Source organism: Mya arenaria, chromosome 3 (genome assembly GCF_026914265.1).
Source record: "Mya arenaria isolate MELC-2E11 chromosome 3, ASM2691426v1".
Lineage (NCBI taxonomy): Eukaryota > Metazoa > Mollusca > Bivalvia > Myida > Myidae > Mya > Mya arenaria.
This window is the reverse complement of record NC_069124.1, coordinates 70994932-71013742: the sequence shown is the minus strand read 5'-3', so window position 1 is coordinate 71013742 and position 18811 is coordinate 70994932. Positions and strand designations below refer to the sequence as shown.

At 36.5% G+C, this 18811-nt stretch overlaps 1 protein-coding gene across 1 annotated transcript; it reads left to right on the top strand.

Moving 5' to 3' along the window:
- Positions 1–13865: 13865 nt before the first annotated feature.
- On the top strand, positions 13866–16721 carry LOC128226685 (uncharacterized). The gene is made up of 2 exons (XM_052936664.1): positions 13866–14389; positions 16389–16721. Exons 1-2 carry the CDS (start codon positions 14177–14179, stop codon positions 16485–16487), a joined length of 312 nt encoding a protein of 103 aa, XP_052792624.1. The 5' UTR covers positions 13866–14176; the 3' UTR covers positions 16488–16721.
- The last annotated feature ends 2090 nt before the right edge of the window (positions 16722–18811 follow it).

The following is an 18811-nucleotide window of genomic DNA, read 5'->3' as shown; positions in this document are numbered from 1 at the left end:
GAACTATTGAGATATGATCATATGTGCATTCAATGCTGTACGAACTATTGAGATATGATCATATGTGCATTCAATGCTGTACGAACTATTGAGATATGACATTATATGCCTAATAAATATGTTATACAAACATAAGTTAATTTTAATTCCAAAATATTTTTTTGAACATTTTCTGCATTCATATTAAACTATATGTACTTTGGTGTACAATCTAATACATATGCATGCGCGAAGCCTATACCGCGTGCTAAAAGCATCGTTCAATTTAGCTACAAGATATGGAAAAAAGTTACAAATTATTTCTATTGAACTATGACATTTAATGCCTAAAATAACATGTCAACACTGGTACAATTGTGCTACAAAACATGAAAAAAGCCTTAAAGCAAACTTGTTTCATTGCCACTATATGCTTTAAATGGTGCAAATCATGATATAAAACTTCGATCAATTGATCAACAAAGTCGGACAAATGTAACAAAAGAGTGAGCAAATACAGTAGAAAAACGAGCAACTAATGTTGTGCGATTTAAATTAAGGATAAAGCTTTAAATGCATGATTTGGTGTACACGTTTTGGCGAATGACATTTCATGCCTGAATGATATGGAATTCAACATATGTATTAATACTTGATAAAAGCCCCTTTACCATAACCAGTTAATCATACAGTAAATAGTGACAATAATGACCTTTTCGGTGTGATGATTTGTGTGTTTATACTAGTGTCATCGATGCAGCTATACTGGTTCACAAAAGCTCGTATGTTAATTAGTGTTGGCAATACTGCTGAGACAAAGATAGTTCTAGCCATTGCTCATAGTCGTCCAATTCAACGTGCGTACTAGTTTCGTCGTGGCGTCTGAGTGATATGCGGCCATTCCTGGTCCATACTGACTTAATCTCGTCTTGCATTTTAAGTCGTATCGAAGTTAAAACTTGCTGGTTAAGGGAGTGAGATCATCATTGACTAATATTTTCCTTTGTCCAAGTGTCTTTTTGTGTCGCACCACACTATCTTTAGTTAATCTCGACACAAACCTGGTGAAATTAGGCCTGGGCTTGTTAATTCGATATTTCCCAGCGCGATGCCCAGTATCTATATCTGTTTTATTAATGTCGAGCTGCAAGTTCTTGATTTCTTTTAAGATTGTTGTTATGGTGTTAGATGGAGTTTCGTGCGCGTCGAAGTCTGGTTGACCGTACACACGGATGTTGTTAATTGTGGTTTGTTCCAGATATTTCATTCCTTTCTTTGTCTGCGTTGTTTCATGCTTTAAAATTCAGTCTGTATCAAATATTTTTTCTTGTTTTTCATTTATTGTCTTGTTTAAGTTGTCTATTTGTTGTTTTTTTAGTTTGTCATTTTCTTCAGATTTTTCAAAAAGCTGCATTCAAGTACTGGCAACTTAACGCGCTTTCCTAAACTTGTCTTTATTTCATTTATCTTTTTCTTGACTAGTTTGTCAAGAATTTCCTGGATGGCATCCTCATCTTTTGCAGTTATTTTCTGCACATATTTTTTCAACGACTCTTTCTACTATATCATTGATGTATCTGTCATCGTTCGTGATCACGTTGGATAGTTTTTTGTTAAAAGAGTTTAGTTGTTTCATGACTGATTTGATTTCATTTATGTTGTCAGCTAGCTCAAATGGTTTTTCATAAGTTTCTGACTGTTCTTTTGATTTATTGCTTTTCTTTTTCTTTGGTTTATTTTGTTTTGTTGTTTCATTTTGGTTTGGTACATTTAACTCATGTTCATTTATGATGCATAATTCCTCTCGTGTTCGTTTTCGAGGGTCGCTCTCCGTTGCATTTGCTACATCTCCATTTGTACACCCGTTTGATTGGCTTTTTTTATTCATTATCAGCTGTTCAATGTTTGATGAACGCTTCCTTTTTTGTTAAGTATACTTCGGTTTATAGTCAGTACCCACCCACAAATGATTGAAGAACTGTTACTCAGCTTCACAAACCCATAAATAAGTCCTTCATGGTCCTGGATTACCATGGTTGAAATTTTCTGTAATTACTTTTGTAATCTTGTGATCAATATTTCTTGCCAAAAATGTCTGAGTTGAGGTTTGATAGGGTGCTTACCTCATAGACCTTTTACCAAACTACTTAACATGAGATCAAAAGTAACTCAAACTGTCTACTGCCAACTGCCAACTGCCACGGGTAATCCATCAGATGAGCTATCACGGAACAAACGAATCACGTTAGTACCAAGAATAACTGGATAATAAGTACTGAACTTGTTATCGGGGATTACAAACAATGGTACATACAAAGGAGCACTCTGAAAATCAACAGATAAAGTACATTAAATGTAACCTAAATAATCATTTTTTGTACCATTTGCTGCCGAATTCTCAAACCAAGACTCTCCAATGGTCTGATGACTGGTTTGGTTGGTATTTCATCAGTGAATTCTGTGAAATTAAAGAAATATGGGCCCCATTAATCATAACCATAGTGTGATTCGATTCGCCTACCAGATGGGAAAAAGAATCAGAATCATTACTTTCACCAGCCACTGTATGGTCCACAACAGAAGCGGTGACTCTTTTCACTGATTCTGCCCAAAGCCTCTGCATCTACCCCGAAATTGCCCATATCCATCCCTTCTGTTGTTTTGAAGATTGTTAGAGAAAGATTGATTAGAGGATAGGTTGCATGTCTGTTGTTCTTGTGTTTTGGGTCCTAATCCTCTCGACTTGTATTTAATCTCCATCCCAGTTTCGACTAAAGAAATTTCATCTTTCAACGTTTTTTGCTATCTGATTAAACCTACCGTCTAAACTATTCTCAGATGCTAAAACATGGTCATGTGCATGGACTTGTGTTTTTTTCGATTCTGCTATAGACAGTGAAATATCTTTCTCAGCGGTGTGAATTTCCCTAAACCAAACATAAAAATTGAGATTAAATTCAACTTCTCACTATTCAAAGAAGTCCAACATTTGTGTCGTAACAGATCATTTTGTGATTGTAAAGACATATGTCCATTTTCAATTGCAGTTTGTAACAATGTTTCATACCTGCATGCAACTGATGTGACATTTTCATCAGCCATTTGTATGGCATTGAAAATTCCTGCATTGTTATTCCATGAGTGGGCACATCCCCAAACATGGCATCCAACTTATCTAAAATATCTGTCACTGTCGCATTCTCACCAAGAGGCATTATCAATCTCCTTGCAGTGCCTCGTACTGACCATCTGATAGCATATAACAAATATTGTTCATTAATCAAACACTTAAAGATGCTCTCTTACTCCCAAATAAGATTTTCCACAATTAATGCAATTGTTTTATTTTACCAAAAAAATTGAATAAATGTTGAAAACAATGGTTCTTATGAAGGATACCGAGTTTAATTTGAAAGGAAGGTACAGAAAACACAGAATTTCTACCTTGTAAGACGATGGTAGTTCACAGTAAATCTTTTAGCATTCACCAATCATTTAATATTTTCGCGTTAACGGCTATACACTACACGGTTACAACCTTGTTATCAGTAATTGATATTTTCCATAAATGCAGTGTTTAGATAGTAGTTAAAGGTTTATCACTCATAAATTATTTTTTTATTCTTGTGTACGTATTGATTTTAAATAAGAATGTCACTTTAACTTCATAGCGCCCTTCCGCAAACGTATATTCTGCTTCTACTGGTTCGTCACCTAAAAAGAAAGAGAGTTTAGGTACAACAGTTGACATACTGACTACCTAGCTGTGTGGAATTTCCTGGTCTAGTTTCAGACATCATCTTCAAAATTCCACCCCGTCCGTTGGGAAACTGACCCTTTTCACCTACGAAACTTCTCAAGGGTGTGGACTTCAAAACATCAAAATTATAACCGCCCCCTTTTGCCATATTATTACAAAAATAATAGTTAAGAATATTTTGAGCTCAATAATAAATGGATAAACAGACTACAACAGACTTAACTCAATATTGGCCTGTTCCAATATAATGCCCTAAATGCCTTACTAGTGACCAAAAACAGTCACAGCATGTAGAACCCAATGATGTTGTGACTGAAATTTCCTCACAATGAAAAACATACATAAGACAATCAAAGAATAATTACTTCATTCACACACCTCAGAATTAATTTGTTAATACGAACATGTACAGTGAACATGTACAGTGAACACCAGAAATTTTGAATTTTTTTTTTTTACTATTATTCAAAATATTCACTGCCACAGCATAATTGTATGTGTATATTAGGTATGGAGTATATCATTCATGTAACACAAACATAAACAGTAAATGTTCAAGCATGTATAATAAACTCAATTTGTCAAAAAAAAAATCACAAACGTTTGTTTCAACAAACAATTAATAGTAATCTGGACTTGAAAAGCAAAATACTTAGAAAACACACACTAAAAACATCTACCACTATGCTCAGATCAACATCCAGTGTAAATATCAAAACGAAATTAGAATTGACCTAGATTTACCTGATAACGACAGTGTAACAACATAAAAAAATACATCAATTATCATTCAAATTTGATAAATTTTACTACTACCACAAAGAATTTCTACGGATTTCCAGAAAAGAACTGAGGCGAGCGAGCGAAAAAAAATACTTTTTTTCCATTTCTAAGATATTACGAATCGGCGAAGGGCGATTTGATGAAATAAAAAACAAACATTGTGAAGGCTAGCGAAAAGTTGCAAATATTATCCGCCTTCATATATTTGATGCAAAACACATTAACTCTGATGTACATGTGTATGCAGGTTTTGTTACCAAATAATCTTCATTTATACAGGTACAGAATAAAATCAAATCACTATAGCAGTAGTTTTACATGAACAGTGCGTTTGAAATTGAAAGAACACTTCACTAGTTGTACTGTTTTGTTGTATACAGAATGTCACAACACCTTGTATTGAAGTTTACATTGTTTCACACTGAGAAGTTAGCATAAGGGATAAACAGCAGTCTATGCGGAAGACCCATGACACGAGGACATATAATCTGAACATTGTTAAAAGACCGACTAATCTACTACATGTGTGACCGACATGCCACTTGTAAATTGAGACATCAAAAGCTGATGTTGATTACACAGCATTTTACCTCAGGAGTCGGTAGTAGTCCAAGGTCAACTGGGCAGATTTTCTGGACAGCCAGTCTTTTGATTGTTTCCAGAGTTGGAATCATGGTCAAATCCTCTTGTACTATCTTCTCTTCGAGTTCTCAAGTAAAATCTGTTTACTGCTATGATTGGTAAATTTTGCCCATCTAATTTCTTGACTTGTTGATGTACCAGAAAGCAGAATATATTATGAAAATGCTAAGCACAATCACGCTTTCAGGGCGTTAAGAATTCTTTTCTAGGTTTGCCTCATGAAATAAAATGAAATATAATCGCCTGTTAGTCATAATAAGTCGAACCGCAAATGATATCTGAAAACTTAACATGTCCGAATGACAGTAATTTACCACGACATTATCTGTTGTACCATATGGTCTTAATAAACCTGGTTTCAAACTGAGGAAAAAAAACTACCATCTGCATGTGTTGAACACACAATTCAGGCAGTTTGACCAATACGTTTTATTCAAGGAAATGTGTTTTTTATTTCCGATTCGTTGTTGTTGATATTCTCACTTCCCTTTCCGCCGAGGATGGTAATTTGCCGGTTTATTTAAAGATTTACTGCTTGAACCCAAATAAATTATATGATGTTCACAAACAGGCATTAATAATTTTGATCAGAAATTTGAATGGACATTTCGGAAAAAGAGGTGCGGTAAATCCGACGAACAACTGATCAATTTGTTGTGGACTTATTCACGTAAACACAAATTGTTCAAAAAAAATAGATAACAGTGAAAATGGTTTAAAATTAACAGAAAAATACACACAAAAAATATTGAATACTGAGAGTTTATCCAACAAAATATCACCAAAAACACCTAAAAAATCATCCTAGTCCATGAGTCCCCGAAGATCACTACTCGAGCTCCTTATTGACCCTAATTGTATCCAGGAACTATCGCACTCGAAAACAACGTCCCTTCAATCGACCATTCGAGACGACCACACCTCAGTCGACCACTTGTACTGACCAGAACGACCACGCCAAGGTCCTTGTCCCTCTCAACCGACTGCTTGAAACAACCAATAGCTTCTGATGAGGGCTTTTACATGTCCATACATAAAACCGTCATCTTGGCTTAACCACAAATGTATCATTCATATGTACACAAGAATGTTCTGATAATAGAATGTCTTATCCCGGTGACCAGTCTATTCCGTCGAAAGTATTTACTAATAATTTAATCGAATCCGTGCATATGCAAAATCGCTTAAGTTATGTGTTATGCTATTCTAAAGTAATACCAGTAAAGACAAATTTATTTTATATATGCATGTGATTTCTTTCTCGCACACACACACACAATTACACGATTTTGTAACCCCCTCATAATTGAGTACCAGAACTCAGAACTCTACCATTGTTTTTTGTTACATTGTTAAAAGCATGTTCATGAGTCTGCGTACTGAATACTATTCATTATTGAGCTCCCCCTACAACATCACCACCTTTCACTTCTGACTAATCAAAAAATCCTTTGGGCCGCTTACTAAAAAGGGTGGTGGAGGGGTCAGTTTCAGGTTTGACAGTGTTAATTCTGACTTTCAATAATTCACCAGTAATGCACCAGTATATTATTTGTTCACGTCAGGTCCCGCGAGTGTTCATCAACGGGAAGTTTATCGGCGGGGGTGACGAGACTGCGGCAGCCGACAGGAATGGCAAACTGAAGACGATGCTCGAGGGTTGACCTCCACATCTGTGGTAATATCTGTGTCATGCTGCTCTTACTCATTACGTGTTCATCGTTTCACTTTACTAGTGTAACTTTATTTATTTATTTGTTATTGCGTTTTGTCATTGTCATTTAATTAGAACAAAGACTTTTTCAACAAACGCATTTTCATACTTTCTTGCAATTATAGAACTCCCTTAGTGTATGTTTTATATTACAGTCACTACAAATATACATGCTGAAATTTTATCTCGATGCGCTTTTGTATTAATTTTGAATAAAACGTTCATAATGTCAAATAGTGTTTGTGTATATAACACGACGTAGTCGAATACATTGCTATATGGTTGCCTTCTATGTTTCATTACGTGTTATGACCCCGAAAGGTGAGTCAATTAAAATCGTAACGTCCCTCCTACCGGATTTCCATGTCCGGGCTGTAATATTTACACGTATGGATGAATTTTAAAATGAATTAGCGCGCATGTTTTTGGTACATAAAGGCGATTAGTTGCGTGCAAGATCCATGACACTTCCCCAAGATTAAGGTCACATTTAGAGTTTAATACTCATAAAAATGATGCATAAAAAACATTAGTATTGTTGGTCGTTTCCGGACTTTAACTTTGCCGTGCATGGAGGGATTTTCGATTACTTGCCACAATTGTGTTCAATACAAAAAACGACATGTAATGTGCAAGACCCACGTTCCTAGCTGAAAGATTAAGGTCACACTTTATTATATAGACAGATTTGCCATTATGAACACCTGCATATACAATGCAAATAGAGGAGTATAGTAGGTCGTGTTCGGGCTGTCATTTTTAAAACAAATGGCACATGTGTTCGGTACATAAAGGGGCGTTGGTTGCGCACTCAGTACATTTACCTACAACCTACATTTTATGCCAATGAAATTGCCGAAAGGCAACCATTAAGTAGTAGACTTAATCATTAAGAATTTCAACTTTCGCGCGGGTTAAAAAGTTTGCCTACTGCCACTCATCCGATACACAATCCCTGCGTCAGATTTTGCGCTGACAATGTATCAGCCAATGAGGTTGTATTCCAAGTCAGTTAGATGAGATGAAGTGAAGTCTTAATAATTAAGAAGGACTCGTTACGCTCACTCCGCCCGTTCTTAATAATTAATAATTCACTTCATCTCATCTAACTATTACTTCAAGTACATAAGATTTTTCGAGAAATGGGCCAATGTCACACTTGATCATTGTGGAATGCTGCATATATGCACATGTAATATAGCTATACGGGCTGTACCAGTCATGCACGGAGGGATTTAAGATTTCTTTTTCTAAGATAACATGTGTTCTGTACACACGCAATGTGTCGCAATCGGCCGCATTCCTAACTCAAAGATCAAGGTCACATTGAAAGCCTACTCATTATGGGTCAATGCATATGCTCATAGGGAAAATGCGTATGTTTCTGGGCTATATATTACCCCTTAAGTCCCTGAAGATGTGCATTCTAAATTCATGTCGTCCGTCCGTGGGTCTGACCGTCCGCTTTTTTTTTTGTTTACTCACCGTTACCACACGAAGAGATTTTTGCATTTACTTTGCACATATTCTCTGTACATAAAGAAGACGTGTAGCATGGGCAGGACCAATCACGAAGATAATACACAAAACTTGTGTCGCATGCATATCCCAGTCCCTACCTCTTTCTTAAACTCCCCACCATTGAAGTCAACCATCATGGGATCTGGCACAACAGTCCATGTCCATCATACTGAAGCAATTTGGCCGAGCATACTGGGATTAGATTATGCATGCATACAAGTAAGTCGAGTTCTGCACTAATGAGGAAAGGCCGCTGCTTTTGAAAGCATTTCAGTTTTAATACATTAAAACGGTATGTTATAAATTTAGCGCATGTACATGAGCGCATTGGCCGTTTTAATCGTAAAATTATAAATTTTACAATAAATAAGAATTTACTTAGTCTTGGTCGATATTTTAAAACATTAAATATGATGGTGATTTCCCTACAGATAATGAACAAACGTTAGACTCGTCTTATCTAATCACATGATCAAACTAGTATAAATAAATAATACACCTGCAGTTTTATTTGGTCTTAATGTGCTGGCTGTTGCTAGTAAAACAACATAAAACATACATTTAAGGCAACACATTTGGATGTTTCTTTTAGGTTTTAAACAATGCTTGACCTAGCGGGAGGTATACATGATAAACTCTAGGGGTTTAAACACTGTTTGACCCAGCGGCAGGTATACATGTTGCACTCTAGAGGTTTAAACACTGTTTGTCCTAGCGGCAGGTTTACATGTTAAACTCTAGAGGTTTAAACACTGTTTGACCTAGCGGCATGTATACATGTTACACTCTAGAGGTTTAAACACTGTTTGTCCTAGCGGCAGGTTTACATGTTAATCTCTACAGGTCTAAACACTGTTTGTCCTAGCGGCAGGTTTACATGTTAAACTCTAGAGGTTTAAAAACTGTTTGTCCTAGCGGCAGGTATATATGATAAACTCTAGGGGTTTTCACAATGTTTGTCCTAGCGGCAGGTATACATGATAACCTCTAGGGGTTTAAACACTGTTTGTCATAGCGGCATGTATACATGATAAACTCTAGGGGTTTAAACACTGTTTGTCCTAGCAGCAGGTATACATGTTTAAGTCTAGGGGTTTAAACACTGTCTGTCGTAGCGGGAGGTATACATGTGAAACTCTAGGGGTTTAAACACTGTTGTCCTAGCGGCAGGTATACATGTTTAAGTCTAGAGGTTTAAACACTGTTTGTCCTAGCGGCAGGTATACGTGTTTAAGTCTAGGGGTTTAAACACTGTTTGTCCTAGCGGCATGTATACATGTTTAAGTCTAGAGGTTTAAACACTGTTTGTCCTAGCAGCAGGTATACATGTTTAAGTCTAGAGGTTTAAACACTGTTTGTCCTAGCGGCAGGTATACATGTTAAAGTCTAGGGGTTTAAACACTGTTTGTCCTAGCAGCAGGTATACATGTTTAAGTCTAGAGGTTTAAACACTGTTTGTCCTAGCGGCAGGTATACATGTTTAAGTCTAGGGGTTTAAACACTGTTTGTCCTAGCGGCAGGTATACATGTTTAAGTCTAGAGGTTTAAACACTGTTTGTCCTAGCGGCAGGTATACATGTTTAAGTCTAGGGGTTTAAACACTGTTTGTCCTAGCGGCAGGTATACATGTTTAAGTCTAGAGGTTTAAACAATGTTTGTCCTAGCGGCAGGTATACATGTTTAAGTCTAGGGGTTTAAACACTGTTTGTCCTAGCGGCAAGTATACATGTTAAAGTCTAGAGGTTTAAACACTGTTTGTCCTAGCGGCAGGTATACATGTTTAAGTCTAGAGGTTTAAACACTGTTTGTCCTAGCGGCAGGTATACATGTTTAAGTCTAGGGGTTTAAACACTGTTTGTCCTAGCGGCAGGTATACATGTTAAAGTCTAAAGGTTTAAACACTGTTTGTCCTAGCGGTAGGTATACATGTTTAAGTCTAGGGGTTTAAACACTGTTTGTCCTAGCGGCAGGTATACATGTTTAAGTCTAGGGGTTTAAACACTGTTTGTCCTAGCGGCAGGTATACATGTTAAACTCTATAGGTCTAAACACTGTTTGTCCTAGCAACAGGTATACATATTAAACTCTAGGGGTTTTCACAATGTGTGTCGTAGCGGGAGGTATACATGTTAAACTCTAGAGGCCGAAACACTGTTTGTCGTAGCGGGAGGTATATATGTTAAACTCTACAGATCTAAACACTGTTTGTCCTAGCGGCAGGTATACATGTTAAACTCTAGGGGTTTACACAATGTTTGTCCTAGCATCAGGTATACATGTTAAACTCTACAGGTCTAAACAATGTTTGTCCTAGCGGCAGGTATACATGATAAACACTAGAGGTTTACACAATGTTTGTCCTAGCGGCGGGTATACATGTTTAAGTCTAGAGGTTCAAACACTGTTTGTCCTAGCGGCAGGTTAACATGTTAATCTATACAGGTCCAAACACTGTTTGTCCTAGCGGCAGGTTAACATGTTAATCTCTACAGGTCTAAACACTGTTTGTCCTAGCGGCAGGTTAACATGTTTAACTCTAGAGGTCTAAACACTGTTTGTCCCAGCATCAGGTATACATGTTAAACTCTAAAAGTTTAAACACTGTTTGTCTTAGCGGCAGGTTAACATGTTTAACTCTACAGATCTAAACACTGTTTGTCCTAGCGGCAGTTATACATGTTAAACTCTAAAGGTTTAAACACTGTTTGTCCAAGCGGCAGGTTAACAAGTTTAACTCTAAAGGTTTAAACACTGTTTGTCCTAGCGGCAGGTTAACATGTTTAACTCTAGAGGTCTAAACACTGTTTGTCCTAGCGGCAGGTTAACATGTTTAACTCTAGAGGTCTAAACACTTTTTGTCCTAGCGGCAGGTTAACATGTTTAACTCTAGAGGTCTAAACACTGTTTGTCCTAGCATCAGGTATACATGTTAAACTCTACAGGTCTAAACAACGTTTGTCCTAGCGGCAGGTATACATGATAAACACTAGAGGTTTACGCAATGTTTGTCCTAGCGGCAGGTATACATGTTTAAGTCTAGAGGTTTAAACACTGTTTGTCCCAGCATCAGGTTAACATGTTTAACTCTAAAGGTTTGGTTTATACTAATTTTTTTTAGCTCGATTGTGACGAAAGCTGATAGCTTATAGAATCACTCTCGAGTCCGTTTCCTGGGCAGAAACCAGTACTGTGTCCTTTTTTTGAGAAGCTATGAGAAAGTACCCCTGGTGGGGATCGAACCCACAACCTCTTGGGTGAGAGGCGGACACCTATACCACTAGACCACTCTCACCCGCTAAAGGTTTAAACACTGATTGTCCTAGCGGCAGGTTAACATGTTTAACTCTAAAGGTTTAAACACTGATTGTCCTAGCGGCAGGTTAACATGTTTAACTCTAAAGGTTTAAACACTGATTGTCCAAGCGGCAGGTTAACATGTTTAACTCTAAAGGTTTAAACACTGATTATCCTAGCGGCAGGTTAACATGTTTAACTCTAAAGGTTTAAACACTGATTGTCCAAGCGGCAGGTTAACATGTTTAACTCTAAAGGTTTAAACACTGATTGTCCTAGCGGCAGGTTAACATGTTTAACTCTAAAGGTTTAAACACTGATTGTCCTAGCGGCAGGTTAACATGTTTAACTCTAGAGGTCTAAACACTGTTTGTCCTAGCGGCAGGTATACATGTTTAACTCTACAGATCTAAATACTGTTTGTCCTAGCGGCAGGTATACATATTAAACTCTAGGGGTTTTCACAATGTTTGTCCTAGCATCAGGTATACATGTTTAACTCTACAGATCTAAACACTGTTTGTCCTAGCGGCAGGTTAACATGTTTAACTCTAGAGGTTTAAACAATGTTTTGTCCTAGCAGCAGGTATACATGTGAAACTATAGGGGTTTAAACACTGTTTGGCATAGCGGGAGGTATACATGTTAACTCTAGGGGTTTAAACACTGTTTAGCATAGCGGGAGGTATACATGTTAACTCTAGAGGTTTGAACACTGTTTGTCGTAGCGGGACGTATACATGATAAACTCTAGGGGTTGTATACCAAACTATATATCCTAGTGATGGGTAAAGGAAAAGGGTGTGAGTTGTAGTGGCCGGCTTACGACTGAAAATTACCTTAATACATTATAAAATCAATTAAATGAAAAAAGCATTAAAATTGTTTCGCTTGTCACCACAAAATCTCATTATTGGGAAGGATAAACATTTTAATATCCCACAAACGGTCAGAATATGTACACACTGTCAAATGAGCGAAAACTGATATAGGTTCTCCTTGTTTGTCTATGTTTTAGTGAAATATGACAACAAAACCTTAAGGGCCGGCAGTGATGCAAAAATTGGTGGGGAAGCTAAAAAAATAAAATGTTTAAAACATACATTTGTACATGTTTTATTTAGCTTTGAGGAACGATCTTTTTGGAGAGTGAAACATTGTTTCTTGGTGACATGTTTTGGGTTAGTTAGGAGTTAAACAAATTTTACAAAAAGAAGAAGATTTTAACAGATTTTGTTTATCAAAAAGAATTCACATTATTACGAAAAGGTCTGTCGACATTAGTACTTCGCTTTCATGTCAAAATTCCCCAGTCTACCTATTCAACAATGTCTTGAGAGCTATTGATGATATCTTGTCAAATAAGAAAGTTATTCAGAAAAATAATGAAATTTCGTGGATGAAATTCATTTCCGGGTTACAATATGCATATATATTAATTGGGTAGTTAATAAAATTGACTCACAGACATATTATTTTTGTATTAAGACATTTCCTGGAAAATGTAAATGCTTTTTGATTGGAAATCTGATAAAATATTATTTCGTAAAAATGTTCAACTCTAAATTACAGTGTTTCATGTTATTTCAGGATATTAAATCAGTTTTGATAAATATTGAACATCAAAACTAATTAGAAGTGGATGTTTTAAAACATTTAAAATTTCGGTCCCTCAATCGACTTTTGCATCGCTTACCTTAAACCATATTAATGTATTTGGCCTACACGACAAACGTTTATAAATCTTTAGTCTTCCTTTAAAATAGTTTAACTAAGAAGTTATGTGTTTAACGCTTTTAGCTTTATTGACACAACCATGAAATTTAACTGACATCAATATATGTGATGTTTTATTTATACTACTTTAGTTATCTTTACACTTGCTCAGATGCCGAATAAGGACACATTCATTTCATAAGATTAACATTCTTATTAGCTGTAGATTTGCTATTTCACTGTCATGTCACTATCCCTGTTAAACCTTCACGCAGATTGAAGATTGTATGTGTTGGCCTATAAAGCATGTTGTAACATTTCAGCTTAATAATAAACGCTGCATTATGTTATTCATGAGTCATGTGATATTTGTATGATTTGATCTGTTTGACATTGACATTGAGATAAGAGGTCGTTGTGTTTGCGCAACATACTTCTACAATGTTTTCAAGTTTAAATAAAATCACATCTATAGTACAAAAGTTAACTCTGAGACCATAAATGTAGAACAATATCTAGTACAGATCATATTGAAGTTCCTATATCCGGGTTAACCAGTCATTTCTGTCCATTGTATTTATATTCAAAACCGTCCGGATTTTTGACCGATACCTTGTTGTAAAGAGGGATTAATCATAGGGTATTGGCTTGATTTCGCTGTGTGTATAGTTTCCTATATAGAGACCTTATTCTATCAGTGGACGACGCACATTGGGTCAAGATTGATCATCATAAATTGTGTGTGAATTTATACGTAAAAATCTACCATGGCAGCTGTTAGTGAAAAGATTCAGGCGAAAATTAACGGAAAGAAGGTGATGGTGTTTTCCAAGTCTTACTGTCCGTACTGCACCAAGGCGAAGAAGGCACTGGGAAAATACAACCTGTCACCGGACGACTACGAGGTTTGGGAGATCGAGAATGAACCTGACTGTGAGGCCATACAGAAGGAACTCGGTAAAATAACGGGGGGATCGTCGGTAAGTCATACTTTGACATGTTTATTGTTCATTCTTCTAGAGTTAAGTCAAGTAACGGATGATTCTTATATTATGAACTCTGAACTTTGTTCTTGTTATCCTCCATAGATAAAGACAAGCAAAGATACAATACAAACATGAACTGCAAACAAGATAAACATAGTCATATGTACATATATAGTATGTGTACACAAATGACGCATGTATAATACAAATCATTAAACAGAATAATAAATACACACACTGTTACACACATACTCTGTTGCACATACACGTGTTTCTGTACATGTAAATTATTTGGTCCTTATGTAATACTCTTATAACGAAAGTACCATGGGCGAAACATCTCCAGACATTACACATACAAATACGCAAGTATTCTATTAGGCCGATATATTGTTTTATTATTATTTAAATCATTCGGTGTAGGCTATCGATTCCCTTACTATGTTTTTTTTTTAAGTTTTAACCCAGCTATTGTCATGTATTGTTCACCTGCGCACACATTTCACAATGCAAACCCGTTCTTATACACCGCGAATGCCTATCTATCAAGTTTAAGTGTTCTCGGCAAAAACAAATTATATGCGACAACGCGTTTAAATAGTAAACAAACCTTAGCTACGCATGGGCGACTCCATGAGTTGTCGTTAGAGGGGGCGTAACCTTTTGACTTGCACCTTTCACTTAGAACCGATTTTTTTTTTAATTAAAGTGTTGGCGGTACTCCTCATTTTTTAACAATTTCGAGTCCGAAATGGTTCATTTTGGGCATATTTTACTCCTATATTAACTTAAAAAGTAAACCTAGATTATCACCATGGTCTTATTTCAGTAATTAATCAGTAATTACGTTATGAACAAATAGTTTTCATTTTGAATAGCGATATAGCCTATTAATTGAGGGGTTATTTTTTTCCTCTTATGTATGCGTTATGAACATATTCTTTGCAGCTTTTGCAGACACGACACAAATATTAATAGCTACGGTCAGTTGCTTTGACCTTTGTTTCGAAACGCAAAAATGAAAGGTCACAGGGAGTGCACTCTAAATTTTAAAATGGCACGGTAAACTTACTTACTTTGTATAGCTGATTGTTATTTTTGATGAAAATGACGTTTGTCATGGCAGACAGAGCTATAGCGTACATTTATAAGTAGTAATTTCTTGTAACCATAATTGAGGCTAGCTATTTAACTGGTGTGTTTTTTTAAATCAAACGTTTGTATTACAATATTCATAAATAGTAATGTTTCAATGATTCTGATTTCGTTTTAATTAACACTTATAAATATAAATTAAATCATTCGTATTCCTCACCAAAATATGTATGGATAAAAGAAGTATAATACTATCATTATAGCCCCAGAAAGATATAACTAGGGGCAAGACACAAAAATACCTTTTTGTCGAGTATATAATTATATGTAGTAGTGTCACGGTCGACTGCATTAAAATAACAACATACATGCACATGTATAATCATTTATATTGCATGGAAATTATAAAACAAGTCCCAACTCTTTGACATTAATTTGTATGCAGCTTTTATTCTCCCTTTCACATAAACACAAGTTGCTTTTAGCAGTAACGCAGCTGAAAAAAAACATATGCTTATAATATGGTATAACCCCCCCCCCCCCCCACATGCGTAAAAGAACAGAACAGAAAAGAGATTTATTTCAGTTCATTCAACATAATTACATACATTGAAATAATTCATTGTGATACTTGATCATTGGCAAGAAATAATACGTGTTCATATATGTATCAGAACTGTACCATTGTTTTTCCGCATCCTATGTAATAGTGTAAAAAGCATGTGAGTTTGCGTACCGAAAACTTATTATTATTGAGTTACCCTACAACAGCACTACCTTTCACTTATGCGTCGCATACTAAAGAGGGCGGTGGAGGGGTCATTTACAGGTTTGACACGTGTTTATCCTGAAATTTCAATTTTTCATGAAATAAACAATAATTTACTTTTCACGTCAGGTCCCGCGAGTGTTCATCAACGGGAAGTTTATCGGCGGGGGCGACGAGACTGCCGCAGCCGACAGGAATGGCAAACTGAAGACGATGCTCGAGGGTTGATCTCCACGTCTGTGATAATATCTGTGTCATGCTGCTCTTACTCATTACGTGTTCGTCGTAAATTAGACTTTGTAACCTAAATCAAGTTGTTTTGTTGCCTTTTTTAATTGACATTTGTTCAAATCAAACACATTTTCATAATGTCTACCAGTTTCATAACCTTCACATGTACATGCTGAAATTCTATTTTATAATAAATTGTCCATTTCATCTTAATAAACATTGCATAAGGTCGACTGTACTTTGTTAATAAAAATTGTGATCCTATACATAAAGGCGATGTGTCATGCACAGGGGGATAAAGGCGATGTGTCATGCACAGGGGGATAAAGGCTATGTGTCATGCACAGGGGGATAAAGGCGATGTGTCATGCACAGGGGAATAGGGGCGATGTGTCATGCACAGGGGGATAAAGGCGATGTGTCATGCACAGGGGATAAAGGCGATGTGTCATGCACAGGGGGATAACGGCGATGTGTCATGCACAGGGGGATAACGGCGATGTGTCATGCACAGGGGGATAAAGGCGATGTGTCATGCACAGGGGGATAAGGGCGATGTGTCTTGCACAGGGGGATAAAGGCGATGTGTCATGCACAGGGGGATAAAGGCGATGTGTCATGCACAGGGGGATAAGGGAGATGTGTCATGTACAGGGGGATAAGGGCGATGTGTCATACACAGGGGGATAAGGGCGATGTGTCATGCACAGGGTGATAAAGGCGATGTGTCATGCACAGGGGGATAAAGGCGATGTGTAATGCACAGGGGAATAAGGGCGATGTGTCATGCACAGGGGGATAAAGGCTATGTGTCATGCATAGGGGAATAAGGGCGATGTGTCATGCACAGGTGGATTTTAAATGACTTGACCGGGACATGTGTTCAGTTCATAAAAGCGACGTGTCGTGTGCAATACTCAGGACCCTACCCGATGGATCAATGTCGCACTTCATATATGAACAGATATAGTAAAGTTGATCGTGTTCGGGCTGTAACTTTGTGTTCGGTATACATAAAGGCAATGTGTCGCATGAAAGACCCACGACCCAACTTCGAAGTTCCAGTTTATTATCGAATGCGTAAAGTTCTTTGTCATGCATTGAGGGATTTTAAAATTATTTGGCGTATGAGTTCGATACTTAGTCGATGTGTCGCAATCGACCCGCATCCATACCTCAAGGTCAAGGTAACAATGAAAGCCTAATCTTTATCGGTTGATCCGTGCTCATGGAGAAAAGCCGTCCGTTTCTTGCCTATATTTTTTTCATCTTGCATATCGACTTCCGCAGTATTACGCAAAAAAGGTCGTCTTTTGATCGAAGATAAGGAATGTTTTTATCATTATGTTGACAATTCGAAGACTACATGTATGACGTTACTAACGCTTTAAGAAAAATAAGTTATCCGTCATAAACCATCATTTTTTTAACGTAAATATGAAAACTGCGATTTAATCTTTTGCCAGCAATCTTATTTCACTGGTTTCCAGACATCTACACAAAAATTGGCTCATTCCAAGACAAAAAAAAGAAAAGGCTGTCACTTTAAAGTTAACATAGTGATTAATGATAACACTGTTAACTTTTAAATTGGAAGTTTTGGTGATATGCTCAAAGATTTTAATAACAAACAAGTAAAGCAAAAGAGTCAAATCTTGTAAGAAATACTGCAGTGTATCCATTATAGTTTCGATATAGTTAAGATTTGAAAGTTAACAATGATGATGTTTACAACGTTGATACTTTTAACAAAATTCTGAACAATCGGCTAATTCTTACCCAACATTTGGGTTTTGTTCAAACTCTTTGCAAAATAATACAACATTGTTTGTTTTAACGTCAGAACTATCAACTTTTTGAGATGTTGAGAGGATTTACTAATCTTAACACTATTGATGACTGAATTTGCCGCAGTGGCCAACCATGCTACACATATATTACAGCTGCCTATGTCTATCATGATGTTGAGTGTGTCCCAAAAGGCTTTATATTGCACTCTTCTTGATTTTATTATACATGTAAGCTATATATGTATCCGTGTTTTACAAATGACATTGATTCATATGTACTTTCAGCTTCATAACACTTTTGATCTGAAATTGTGCGTTGAAAAAAAATCACCATAAATAGAGAAAAATAAAGATAACCATGTCGTCGGATACATACATGTATATGGGTGACTTTTACGATTTTTGTGTTCTTAACAAAACCTTGATTTTAGAGTTTCCATATATTGGAGTATTTTCGCCACGTTAGTGGCAAATGTGTGGTGCCGATGCCAAAACCGTTTTATGTAATTCAGCACATCAGGCTGATGCATG

What these genes read in the sequence shown, in the direction of transcription:
- LOC128226685 (XM_052936664.1), top strand. Translation starts at nt 14,177, where the DNA reads ATGGCAGCTGTTAGTGAAAAGATTCAGGCGAAAATTAACGGAAAGAAG. An exon ending in AAATAACGGGGGGATCGTCG is followed by an intron (nt 14,390 to 16,388) that starts GTAAGTCATACT and finishes TTTTCACGTCAG; the next exon opens with GTCCCGCGAGTGTTCATCAA.